We start from the raw sequence: 13,589 nt of genomic DNA on the forward strand, positions 1-13,589 counted from the left end.
TTAGTAACACTGATATTTGTAACCGACATGTACAACATACTGTTTCACTGGAGACCACAGCATTTCATAATATTGTAAATGTGAAGACATTAGAATATTTTCAAAATAATTGTAAACATTAACAGAATTTACTTTTACTTAATGTAACAGACATCACTTCAGAAGTTAATCAAGTCAAAGGCTCAATTGTGGTTTGGACAGCATGTGTATATTACAATTTGATGCAGACCAAACATTATAGATAGCGTAAAAGAGATTCTAATATTGTTTCAAAATGTACACAAAAACTGTGCCATTCTCGTCAACATTTTCTGAAAAAGTGGAAAAGAAAGAAAAGAAAAATGCCAGAGAGAATTGACTGATTGCAATTTAGTTTACCAGGTGGCTGAGGGCCCTATGTGATTCCTATAATATGGCAGCAGCTCAGTGCCGCAGAAGGCGGACGTTTCCCTTCATTTGAATGAAGAAACACTGTGTGGTGAGTGGTGACTGCTCTGCATATGAAACTGCTGTCACTGCTGTCACTCACTGTCCGGTGAAAAGAAGGAGACGACCCATGTTTGTCTACACCGGTGATTCTCAACTTTTTGAATTTCAAGTTTGATATGCATTAGGTTCACGGACCCCAATGTGATTTAAAAAAAAAGTATCTCTGATCCAAATCTACACTGTAAAATCTCCAGTGTTTATTTAACTAAATCTCAAGAGCTACACACCTGTGAGGGTCCATTTGGAACCCCTGGTGGTCCCCAGACCCGATGTTTGAAAACCACTGGTCTACATCCTCAGAAGAAATTGGTAAAACGACTAAATTGTATGCAGAAATGCCACCAATAAGCTCATCAGACTCATCTGCCAGTGGACATTAAGTTACCATATCCAACACGTAAAGGGGAATAAATAAAGCTTACGTACTTTGTATAAATAGAATTCATGTTAATTAAAATATTGCTAATATCATTCTTCATGTGTGACTATACAATATAAATGTTTGCATTTAAAAAAAAATCTACTGTTGTGTATCAAATCAAAATAAGGTACCTTTGCCATATGAAAGTGTGTAACGTGCTCTATGGATACCAGACAGAGTGGTTATCGTCCAAGTTATTAATGTGTCGATTTTGAAGGGAAACAAAACTCTACGGAGTCCAGCTGGGTAGTATTAGCTCGTTAGGACTGCTACTTGTGGTGTCTCTGCCAAATTCTTTCCAAAAAGGTTACAGAGTTGACCAAACGCCTTGTGGTTTTATATATACGGGACATTCACAGTTTGAGAATTTTCCTGAGCTATGCTTTGAGACTGGGTGGTGTGAGTGACCTGCGACCGTTCGTCATGGCGGAGATGAGTGGTTATACAGTTCGAGGCAACGTCTTCACGTTTTTAAAGATACGGCTCTCCAAACGTCTTGCGACACTCCATGACGCCGGTGCTGGGAGGTCGATCACAGTTGTGGGTGAGTTTGACCTGGCCGGGGGTGAGGCGGTCATACGCCACTTTGTACTCGCGGTCGAAAGCATCTGAGGACAGAAGAGGGTTCACAGACTTCATGAAGCACTATAAAAAATAACCTCACAATGAGTAGTGTAGTGTGGATTGATTTAAATACCGTAATCACACCCGTGTGAAGTGAGGGGCGCTTTTGTCATCGTACAAATTTATATTTGGCGGACATTTTACCTAATTTCTCCTTTCATTGTCAATGGCAAATATGAGACGTGTGGAGATAAAAGTTTGAGTCATATTTGGCAGACATTTTACCTAATTTCTCCTTTCATTGTCAAATATTGAGACATGTGGGGACAAAAGCTGTATATAGGAGGGGCTAGCACCCCTCAAAAACTAAAACTAAAAACACTGTTGGATAACTTGGATAACATCAAAACTGAACCCACCAATGTCGATGTTGTCCTTTCCCAAAGCCACAAGCGACAGAAACATGATGTCTCTGTATAAACTCCTGTGAAAGAAAACAAAACTGGAATCAACAATTAACAAGTAGGATCCCATAAGCTTCTAGTTCTTGGGAGTAGTTATTTTTTAAGCATGCACCCTCTTGCAAAATAATGACATATCATGTCAGTAGCAAAGGTAATAATAGCCCATTTTGGGCGGGAACCCCTTTTGGTGTTAGCATTATGTTATGCTTTAGCTATTGAAAAATAGCAGATCTACAAGCTCATAGCGCGCCACCGAGTGGCGCGCTACGAGCTTGTAGGTCTGCTTTTTTTTTTTAATGACTGACGACTGTCATAGAAACATAGCTTTTTCAGAAAACTGTCAGGATGTAGAAGACATTTTTAGAATCTGATCTCAGGTCAGAATGGGATAGCAATATACTGTAACCCCCCCTCTGCCCATGATTCAGAAGAGAACGCAGTATAAGCACACTGATAATGACTGACCTTTGTCTCTTGACGCCCAGCGTTTGTCCCAGCAGGTGGAGGAGTTGTCCCATGGGTCGCGTGACATCATTTCTCTGGATGCTCTTCACGACGTCCTGCAGGAGGTCCTCACTAAATGGTCTCTCCTCCTCCCGGACGGTCCGTGCCAGAGGGTAGCCCACATCTACACACATATTATTGTTTAATATGAGTTAGTTGTATCCAGTATCGGTCAGGCTCTAGTATTAAAAGGCGGACATTTAAGAGAGAAACCCACCCTCAAATACTTGACAGTACTTGAGATCTGACGTGACGACACACAGATGTTTGCCAACCATGCTATGATATATGTATATTATATAGATATAATATGTATATAATATACCCTACTACTGAAACAAGGCTAAGATTATAAAAGCCCTGCTAGTGCCACCTAGAGGTCCTGCTGCTCCTCACACCCCAGGTAGAAGATGGGAGATATTATGTGACCTGAGGCTGATTAAAAAAAAAATTCTTCTAAATCCTCCATGTTTCTATGTCAGTGATGCTCAACCATTTTCCTGTCATGTCAGTTGATTCTTCATATCCATATGAGTGGAGCGGCCTGGATGATTTGTTTATTTTTCAAACACAGTTCTTATATGAGGCGGTCTAAAAACCCCCTATGGGGATTACAATGCAAATAAAAAGTACATGAACCCGTGGATTTGCGCCCTCTACCGATATTGACGTCAGACTTCGGTGCTCTATGCTTAAAACATCAAAAGGGGTTCCCGTCCTGAATGGGTTATAGTGAGAGAAGGGAGCCAGTAGTAGGATTCATCCTGCAATTTGCCTAATCAATCTTGAGTATCTTTTGGCCAGACACGCCAGTAATTTGAGAGACTTCGTTTGAGAGTAAGGTGTTAAAGAGACACACGGGCGGACCAACATTCCTATAGGAGCCCTATACCACTGAAAACAAAACGCCTGCGGTCTCCGAGGCTAATCCCAACACTAACGGGGCTAAAATGATTAAATATAACAAACCATAATACCCTGCCTCAATTCACCGTGACATTTCAAGTGTGATGAAAACCAGTGAAACCTGTCTTACTAATAGAAGTGCACAAAACAACAATCACAACATTGATGCATTGTCTCCATACAAATGAGGGCGGAAGGGGGAGAGTGAGCTAGGTCGGAGACACACGGATTACTACAGAGAGAGAGACAACAAACAAAATTATGACTCATCTGTGGGTGTCCAGCAACACAAAATGAACACTCACGGTCTAACAAAAGAGTACAATTAAGCCCTGAAAGACAGAGAGAGAGGGAGCAAACAGAAAAGGGGGGCTGTTAGCAGATGGGGTTAGCTCAGAGCCGTCTCCACAAGATCCCTCTGTGTTCTGTTCAGCAGTAAACACTCACTAAAATGTACCAATCAACAATGGTTATTATTATTATTAGTCACTGTCTCATCATTTGAGTCTTTAATGTTGGTTCATTTTACAGCAGAGTGGCTTAATCATTCCCCTGTGGTTGCTAGGGTAAGTCAACAAGGAGACCAATCTGGAGTATAAATTCTAATCAAAAGAGCAACACTATTAAACATATCTCAGTAATCTCACCGATATTTGGAGTTACATCATGATGGCAAAGGGTAACTACTGTACACAACCCAAACCTCTACCGAAGGAATAAACCCAGCTGTTATCTAGTCCATTTGTACCAGTTCACTCCTGTCACAACAGTCAGCATGCAATCTGTGATTAAAGTATCAGTGTGACCCACTGTGTGTGTTCCAGAGGATGTAGAGAGGCTGGATGGAGTCCTGGTGGAGCTTTAGATTGTCCCACAACATCTGGATCAGCACATGCTTACTGTCCTCTGACATCCAGTGTCGTGGAATCTGGAGAGAGAGACAGAGACTGATTTGATTACTTTTGGATTACTTTTGGGGTTACCTTGTTGATACTTGACTCATTGGATACATTGATTGTTGTGCGACAAAGTAGATTGAACATTTTCATTTGTACTTTGAAATCTTGATTGTTCAATTGAATATTATTTTGGTTGATCAAGTTTAAAATATTGCAATTCAGTATAAAGTATTTCTGACACATGTACAGGACCTTAATTTCTTTTAATTAACTTCTATTCACGAGTTGCTCAAGTTAATTAATTGTACACTTTCCATGCGATTCGCGAGTTGCCCGAGTTATGTATGTTTAATCCACGTTTTTAATCAGTTTTAAGTCGTGCAGGCAATCCACGGACAGAACACACACACACACACACACACACACACACACACACACGCGCGCGCACAGAAAGTAATAACGATAATGAAGAGATAAATAATGGGCCATCCTCTGTACAGTACCTGGGAGCCTGTGTTGCAATGGTCGGAGGTGAGGATGAGTCCGGGCAGGTTGCTGGGCAGGTCCAGCCTCCTGAAGTACCACAGCAGGTTCCAGTAGATGATGGGATGGTGATCCACCACGCCGGCCTCCGTGATGGCCCCGTCGCCCTCGTTCTCCAGCAGGCTCTCCAGCTCCTTCCACAGCACCAGAGGGCTGAGGTAGGGCACGGTCACAGGCTCTGGGTTATGGAGACGCCACTCCATGCTGAGCGGGTCCTATGGGAGAGATAAGGGGAGGCGGGCGGCTCAGCAGAAGTAAAATACTCCATTATTCAAAAGTGCAGATTACAAAGTAACCCTGTCACGGGGCAGCCCGTGCCCTATAGAGCGTCGCAGTCCCACCCCCTTTCAGAACGACGAGTGGCCCAGGAAATGATTCTGCATTCATTTTCTCCATAGGCTTTTCAAAAAGTATTTATTTAAAGACGGTTACGCCGCGGACAAAGCCAACTCGGATCATGACAAATCATGACAGTAATTACAATGTTTTGGGCCGATCAAATAATTTGTAAGAAGAAAAACAAAACAAATAGTGTTGTATCCTGCCTTTATTTTCTTCTTTCAAATAATTTGATCGGCACAAAATATTGTGTTTGTTGTCGTTGATTTGTCACGATCCGAGTTGGCTTTGTCCGCGGCGTAACCGTCTTTATATAAATACTTTTTGAAAAGCCTCTGGAGAAAATGAATGGAGAATAATTTCCTGGGCCACTCGTAGTTCTGAAAGAGGGTGGGACTGCGACGCTCTATAGACTAAAGAGGAACAAACAGGCATATACTACTACACAGCTGCTTCCATTTAACAGCAAGCCGGCTTGGAGGACTGTGTGACTGGACATTAGTGTTGCATGTTCTTATTTCTTATTATTTGTACAACCAATGAATTATAAAAGGACACAAAGATGGTGCGGGGGTTTTAACAGCATTTCTGTTGATTGGGAATTGTGTTTAATTATGATTGTTTGGCACCTGGCTGGCTCTCCTGCAGTACTGGTGATCCTCTTGATTGAGGGGGGGAAGGTACCAAGTGCTATAGAGCAGGAGGGGTGTCTGTCTGGGTTACAAGAGATCTTGTGTTATAAGTTCTCTTATGTTAATGATTTGGTGCCTAAAATGTATTTGGGATAGGTTTAGTAAAAACCGTATATAATTGTATAAATCAACTCATGGGCCATAGTTTGCCTTATTTGAGTTAAGTGGTTACCAATTAGTTCTGTGTTCTTGGTATGGTCTCACCTAGTATAAAATGGAGGCTGCAGGATGCAGAGGTTGAGTTGAGTAGGGGCTTGGGCAACAAGCAGGTAACACCCAGGGAGAGCTGCTAGGGGTCCCCTTTTGGAAGGGTTTATGGCCTCATACAGTTTCTTAAGTTCTCGGTTTTTGTTGTCAAGTTTCATCTGTCTTTTTTGGGAGTTTAGTCTTCAGTGGTTTTTGCTGTTAGGTCTCCATTGTAAATGCGGCTGCATCGGGGAAGACTAAAACACTCTAAATGGTATTGCTGGATTCTGTCACTTTTTGGAGCCTTGGCCACTCGGCCAACTTTACAGACCCTTATAGATTTTTAACTCTTGAGAGCGTAACATATGAAACCCTTACCCTTACGGGTCCATTTGGTTTACTCTCTCAAGTTAAATTACTGTTAAATATCTGCATTACTTAAAGGAGCATTCAGTGATTCGGGTGATTTGGTAACCCCCCCCCCCCCCCCCCCCCCCCTGTTCCGCCCCGGTAACAAGATGTGCTCATGCATGCACTACAGTGGGGGGACACACACGACAGACCAACACCAAGGCCCGCCCCCACTCGATCATGATTGGCGGAAGGCCCTTCTCTATCCTGATTGGATGAAGGCTTGGCCACCTAGCCAAAAACTAAACCTAGTTTTTTGACCCGCAGGGGTTAACTGAGGACAGGGAGGAACTCCTTATATGGTCAACACACTCTATAGTAGGGAAGATTATCACAACAAAACAAAAAAATAAGTGATATTTGAATTAAGTGAAATCACTGAATCTTGAACTGAAAAAGGTTGAAAACCACTGCAAGTAGACACTTCAATGAATTGGTAGACACTCCCTGACACTGTTGATGGTTTAATTGAAAGTGATATTGAACCAAATGTTAGAACCTGAATTGTAAATCTAGATATCTATCTCTAAATTTAATTTATTTCATTTTATTCCTAGTCCAGGCATGTCCAAAGTCCACACAGCTTCCTTCCTAAAATGTATTATTTATCCGATATAAAACTAACATTACGAATGTTCACCTACATACAGTATACTATTATATCCTGTTACAACACGAAGTCTGGCGTGGCATTGTGAATCCTGTGAGATCTTGACCGCGGTATGAAAATACAGATGTGTCTGCTGTTGCTAGTGAGTTGTGACAGGGTACAGTGTACACTGTACAGTATGTGGCTCTTGGTCAGCTCATTTTCTTTCTTTCTTATACTCAAAGCTTATGGTGTCTCTCTCAACCTGCTCCACAGGTACACGAACCAGGGTGACGACCCCAGACCCCCAAGCTCAGCTTCTTCTCAGCCCTGAGTCCATTCTCCTGTGACATGCTGTGAATGCTGCTGGACCCTAGAGCCTGCACCCTAAATCCCTGACCACTGCACTACACCAGAATGCTATGTGCACTGCAGTACTACCAAACATCCAAGGCTGAGTGAGAAGAAGGCAGCCAGGGGAATGAGGCTGGTCGGTGCCATTGATACTGGGAGCAAAGTACTGGCCAGCTAGCCAGATGTATGGAGGATGGAGATGACTGGAGACACCGCTGGAGGTCTCATCTCTATCCATGGGTTCCAGAGTTTGACAGAAGGTAGGAACTTTGTTTTTGCTTCTTTGCTGCTGCTTGTATTGCATGCTGCTTTGTGCATACTAGTAGTGTGATTCCAGCTGGTGTACTATTACTGTCATTTTGGGACCCAATGACTGGGTGGCAATGAAATATGTTCGGTAACTGTTTGTGGCTCTGGAATTGAATGCTGATGTGAATCTACAGTTTGTATGTTGTGTTGTATCTGCCGTTGAAGGTAGTATGTGAGTAGGCAGTATGTGTTATGTTATCACTTCAATAATCCTATGAGTGAATTCGTTTTTCTGTGCTAGAGGTTTTGGGCTTTGACATAACAGCCAATAATTCCAAATGTTCAGTTTCAATTGAAGACTGATACATACAGTAGTTGGTTATGTGTGTTATGTTATGGTTGCTGAGGTTCATTGTGACAGGGTGGCTATATTGGTTCATGACTGGCATGGTGGCAAATAATGTCTATGCAGTCAATTCTTTCTTTCTTTCTTTCTTTCTTTCTTTCTTTCTTTCTTTCGGTCCAGGGAAAAATACTTAAATTGATGCATTCAAATGTGGCTGTATCCAACAAAAATGTTGTGCTATTGTTTTGGTCCAGCTCATGAATGTAGTCTGTGATAGTGTGATTAGTGAGTAACAAGGAAGAAAAGAAAAAACCCTAATCTTAACCCATGGAATGGTGCATGAACCCCCCACCGTATTGTGTCAGGTCGGTCTATGATGGACCCACCCGACACAATAGTGGTGGTCGTGCCCAGGTTGCTCCAAGTCAGGATGGTGTTCCCTGGGTCAAAATCAGTTGACCCAGGGAAGTTTGTGCATTCTGCTGAGTCAGGGTTTGTCTGTGCTGCCTTCAGCAAGAGAGGGGATGTAACTTGGCGGGCGGGCCCCCGCCGTGACAATTATAAGAACTCTTCGTCTCTGCCTGGGCCATATTTAAACTTGCATCAGTCAATTTCAATAATAAATAAGCAGTGTCTTACAGTGGTTTCGTCGAGGCGGCTGGGCAGGCTGCCTGAGGTGGGCATACAGTGGTTGATTTTGGGGGTGTTCACTGCCGGGCTGAAGGCGCTCACACTCCGGACCATCTGAGCCCCGGGGGACAGCGCCCCCTGTCGGCGCTCTGTTGGGATGTCTATACACTGGGCCATGGTTGATCTGATCCTGAAGAGAGAGACACACACACTATCATTACTATCATTACTCACTCTTAACCCATTTTGGGCGGGAACCTGTTTTGGTGATAGCATTACGTTATGCTTTAGCTATGGCGCGCTACAAGCTTGTAGGTCTGCTATTTTTGAAAAATCGAAGAACGACTGACATAGAAACATAGCTTTTTCAGAAAACTGTCAGGATGTAGAAGACATTTTTAGAATCTGATCTCAGGTCAAAATGGGTTTATCACAAACGCACACAGATGCAACCAACAAGGTAATTAGTAACTCATTGCAACCATTATCCCAAATGGTACCGGTTATTATCTGTCAACTGTATATGGCTATTTTCACTTTAGTCAATTACTCACTTCCTGTTTCCGATTATTGTGGGCACCCCTTCTAGGATGTTTTAGGATATGACCCCAAGGGATACATGTGTGCCACATTTTATGCTTTTTGAATATTATTTTGGCGTCTTTTGAGTCAATCGACAACAACACTGTATAGTCGGCCATTTTCAATTATTTTGTCAATAATTCACTGCCTGTTTCAGATTATTTTGGGCACCCCTTCTAGGATGTCTTATAGAATGACCCAAGGGGACATCTGTACCATAAATGTCATGCATTTATCCGCCGCGTAACGATTTCCGACAATAATATCCCCTATTAAACTGGTCAGTCCAGAGTCCTCCAGACCACTGCCAGCGGTCTCTAAAAGCATTTTGTTGCAAGGAGTTTCGTCAGGGTGGACTGGTCTGCATTACCTTCCATTCCTTGAGTCTAGGATATCAATCCTGGGGGAAGGGGGAGAGAGGGCCATGGTGGGACAGGGGGTGGACAGTGTGGATGTCCCTGTATCCATGCCTGTGGATATGGAGTAGGAAGACGTCCCTGCCTCATCCCCAGAGGGGCTGTTCTTCAAGAATAGTCTAGTAAAGAAAGAGAAAAAAACAGGTATTAGAGAGGTATTTCTTTTCAAGCTAATCCATGGAATAATGCTCATGCAGCATGCATTGTGACTTTGAAGCACTGAGAAAACTGTTAGGGAAACATTTGTCCTTTTATTTTATCATGATAAAATACAAGGACAAATGTTTCCTAAGTCTCAGTCTATAGAAGTTTTTACTTAATTTTGTTATACAGTACAGTGAGCGAGTCGTGTTCGGTCAAGTTTTCCTCTATGAATTGTGACTTTACCTGGTTTGCTCTCTAGTGTTACTCAAGCACACCACAGTACAAATAGTACCTCAAATCTGTCTAGTTTAATAGGTGTAGATTAGATATAGGTGTAGTTTAATAGGTGTAGGTGTTTAATAGGTCTAAATATTGTATTTATTTATTCTTCACTCCCTTCCATGTGTACCTTTGCTTTCCCTGCCAGCTTGTATTCAGCCCATAAAGTGTGGGTGGGGTGTAGGTGTCATAAAGAGATTTGTTGCCACACTGGGTCCTTGTTAAATGTGTCAAGTATGCAGCTCGATCTGCCAATACTTGCCATGTAAGCGCTGACATCATACATTCACGTAACGAAGAATATTACCACGCTTGACTGATTCACTGGAGCCTTGGCTTTACATGTTGGAATTGCTTCCAGAATGGCCAGAGCTAGTGTGAAAATGTGAATATAATATTGTTGGACATCAGCTCTATAAATTATTTGTTATTTGTTATTACTACGTATTTCAACTGTCTACTGATAATCAAAATAAGACATTTAAACCATTCTAACCACCTGCTGCAAACAATAACTATAAACCAAATTAGTGAATTTTCACTGGTTTCCCTAGAGTGGGCATTTACATGGTTTAAACCATTTTGGGCGGGAACCCATTTTGGTGTTAGCATTATGCTATGCTTTAGCTATTGAAAAATAGCAGATCTACAAGCTCATAGCGCGCCACTCGGTGGCGCGCTATGAGCTTGTAGATCTGCTATTTTTGTAGGTCTGCTATTTTTGAAAAACCAAAGAACGACCGACATAGAAACATAGCTTTTTCAGAAAACTGTCAGGATGTAGAAGACATTTTTAGAATCTGATCTCAGGTCAGAATGAAAACTGTCAGGATTCAGAAGACATTTTTAGAATCTGATCAGTACCTCCCCGGTCCTCGCGTGTCCCTGATCTCCACATTGAGGAAGGGGAGGAAAGGGTTCCCACAGAAGGGACAGGTGGTGTTGAGGTTGGAGTCGTCAGCCGTCCAACCCGCCATGATCTCCTCGTCATACACTAGGCCGTCACACGTCTTACAGCGCGAACAGCTGGATATCAGGAGCTATAAATGGACCAGTTTATTATTTAAGCAACTTCATCCAAAGTGCGTCACAATGTGGATAGCATTCCCTCCTTCATACACACAGACCAAGGCATAGGGAGCAGTCTTGCCCTATAGCCTTGACGACCATGCAGTCTTATGCAAAGGTTAAAATGTATGTTATTTAGACAAATGCCAGGTTAATTTGTTGACCTGACATCCTATAGTTTGTCTATAGTTTCAGTGTACATATTATTTATTCTTTAATATAATAATGGTGATAATGGTTCTTGGTTTACCTATGATCCTAGATTACCAAAGCTGTCTCTATGCATTTGATGTATTACCTCGTGTTTACCTTGCTTACTGTAAATCGCTCTGGATTAGAGCGTCTACTCTAAAGTGCCTAAATTGCACACATCCCTGGAGATATGGACTACCGTACTAGAGCAGTGGCTCAAAAACATGGGGTCGGAAAGGTGGTTTCCTGGACCGTACAGGGAGGGACTGTCCTTGAGGGATGTTCCAAATGGACCAAATTAACCTGTTTTAGCCTTAGAGAGCAAAGCCTGTGATTATAGTACTAGTTACATTGTGTAATTATGATCTTACCTCCATGGCATAGTTGTTGAAGATACTGGTGTTGCTAGTGTAGTGTGAGGAGCCCAGGTCAGACTTGTCAGGTGGAGAGAGGAGAGAGCCTAGAGTGACACCACAAAACACCACCGTTATTTATACACATATCTTTAAGGAAGTTAGAAACATTGTTCTCAAACAGCCAGAAGTTGAGGTGGTGCCTTCAAGTATATAAGAAAGTAATTGTATATTGTAATTGTAAATTGTATATCAAAGAAGCAAACAATATATTCACTCCATTTATAATTATTTTATACGGTATAACGGTATACTCATTCTAATATGGACAATTCCGCTTTATTTGACAGTATAGGAGAGGGTAATGAGAGGTAACAACACAATGAAGCTGTTACTGTACTGTACAGTACAGAATGGTCTTTGTGTGTGGTGGAGCCCTCTATGCAAAACACTACCATTCCAGGTAATGTGCATGGCAGGGGACAGTTGTCTTTAATTCTTTTATTATTGAGCGGTGACTAACCGCTCCATTACGTAGCTATGTATGTATGTCTGTCCCTGTGTCTGTCCCCATGGTCTGTCCCAGTGTCTGTCCCATGGTCTGTCCCTGTGTCTGTCCCATGGTCTGTCCCTGTGTCTGTCCCATGGTCTGTCCCTGTCCCATGGTCTGTACCTGTGTCCGAGGCAGAGCACTACATGCAAAGTATACTGTGTACTGCAGCTATATTTCTGTGCAATACTGCCATTGTGATGTGCATTGCAATATGAAAACACATATTTTCTTCCGTGTGCAGAAAACAATTGGCAATTTCCATTGGTCAATATTGGGATTTCCATGCATTTGACAGTTCATAATTTTCACAGTTGCCGACATACTGTCAAGACAGGATGAGTGCTTTTGTTTGTTTAGCTTAGCCCATTCTGTGTGGGAACCCCTTTTGGTGTTAGCATTATGTTATGCTTTAGCTACAAGCTTGTGGGTCTGCTATTTTTGAAAAATTGAAGAACGACTGACATAGAAACATAGCTTTTTCAGACAACTGTCAGGATGTAGAAGACATTTGTAGAATCTGATCTCAGGTCAGAATGGACAAAGGTAACCTTACCAGCATGCATAGGCGTACGTCTCCCAGAGCTGTGGCATGTGGGCGAGCGAAGGGGGCTCGGCCTGGGACTCCTGCGGGGGCTGACGGGGCCGTTCCGTTGGGGGAACAGCGAGTAGCCATCTGGCTCTCTGCAGCTGTCCTCGTCCAGTAGGGAGGAGCCGTCTGGATCCCCCATGCCCAGGGAGGACACGCTCACACGGTCACTGTTACCGTCCTGGTGTGGGTGAGGACAAGGTAATGATGAGCATCAGATAATGTCTACACTTAATTCAAAACTATAACTGGGAAATAAATATCATTCTGACACTTTAATTGCTAATGTATTTCAGTATACTGACATTTTTGAAAAAAGCGGTGACTAAACTTAAACACTGACAAACGCCTAGTGTTAGTAGGAATTATTATCAGGGAAATGTTCAGCAATGCAAGGGAGGGCAGATTGTCAGACAGTGGACAATCCACAAGGGGGCAGTGGTGCTCCAAATTTGTTCTTAGATGATTACGGCTGAATTTGTAAGACTGGTGTTTTTTGTGTATATACCCAAAGTTGACAAAAAACAACTTATTATGACATTTAAGGCCTCATTTACAAAGCCCTGACTTCATGGACAATGCAGTTCAGGTTCAAGTGCCAAACCTATGGAGAATCACGTGTATATGTGATTCCTAAATCAATATATTATATAACACAACAAACCCTCCCACAGTGCCCCTGACCTGACCAGCGCGTGCTGTACCTTAGTAGTGTTGATTTCTTCGACTAAAACAATGACGAGAAATGTTCGTCGACTACCTTAGCCCCTCCTATGCCCAGCTTTGCGTGTGCGTGTGTAGTACCCCATAGCGATGATTTGATTGGCTGA

The 13,589-nt window shown here is 42.5% G+C and overlaps 1 protein-coding gene across 4 annotated transcripts in view; it reads right to left on the bottom strand.

Moving 5' to 3' along the window:
• Positions 1 to 13,589, bottom strand: part of LOC310855087 (C-myc promoter-binding protein-like) — a 73,403-nt gene continuing 59,814 nt past the window's right edge. For all 4 annotated transcript variants that reach the window (XM_083759965.1, XM_083759963.1, XM_083759964.1 and 1 more), the window contains 10 exons: positions 12,727 to 12,940; positions 11,639 to 11,727; positions 10,872 to 11,047; positions 9,539 to 9,703; positions 8,596 to 8,776; positions 4,751 to 5,005; positions 4,159 to 4,276; positions 2,404 to 2,566; positions 1,894 to 1,958; positions 1 to 1,518 (listed from right to left, as the gene is read on the bottom strand). In XM_083759965.1, coding sequence (XP_083616091.1) covers positions 1,382 to 1,518; positions 1,894 to 1,958; positions 2,404 to 2,566; positions 4,159 to 4,276; positions 4,751 to 5,005; positions 8,596 to 8,776; positions 9,539 to 9,703; positions 10,872 to 11,047; positions 11,639 to 11,727; positions 12,727 to 12,940 — 1,563 coding nt within the window. In that variant the 3' untranslated portion in view covers positions 1 to 1,381. The remainder of the gene's footprint in view (positions 1,519 to 1,893; positions 1,959 to 2,403; positions 2,567 to 4,158; positions 4,277 to 4,750; positions 5,006 to 8,595; positions 8,777 to 9,538; positions 9,704 to 10,871; positions 11,048 to 11,638; positions 11,728 to 12,726; positions 12,941 to 13,589) is intronic.

Source organism: Protomyctophum parallelum (assembly GCF_964188405.1).
Source record: "Protomyctophum parallelum genome assembly, chromosome: 2".
Lineage (NCBI taxonomy): Eukaryota > Metazoa > Chordata > Actinopteri > Myctophiformes > Myctophidae > Protomyctophum > Protomyctophum parallelum.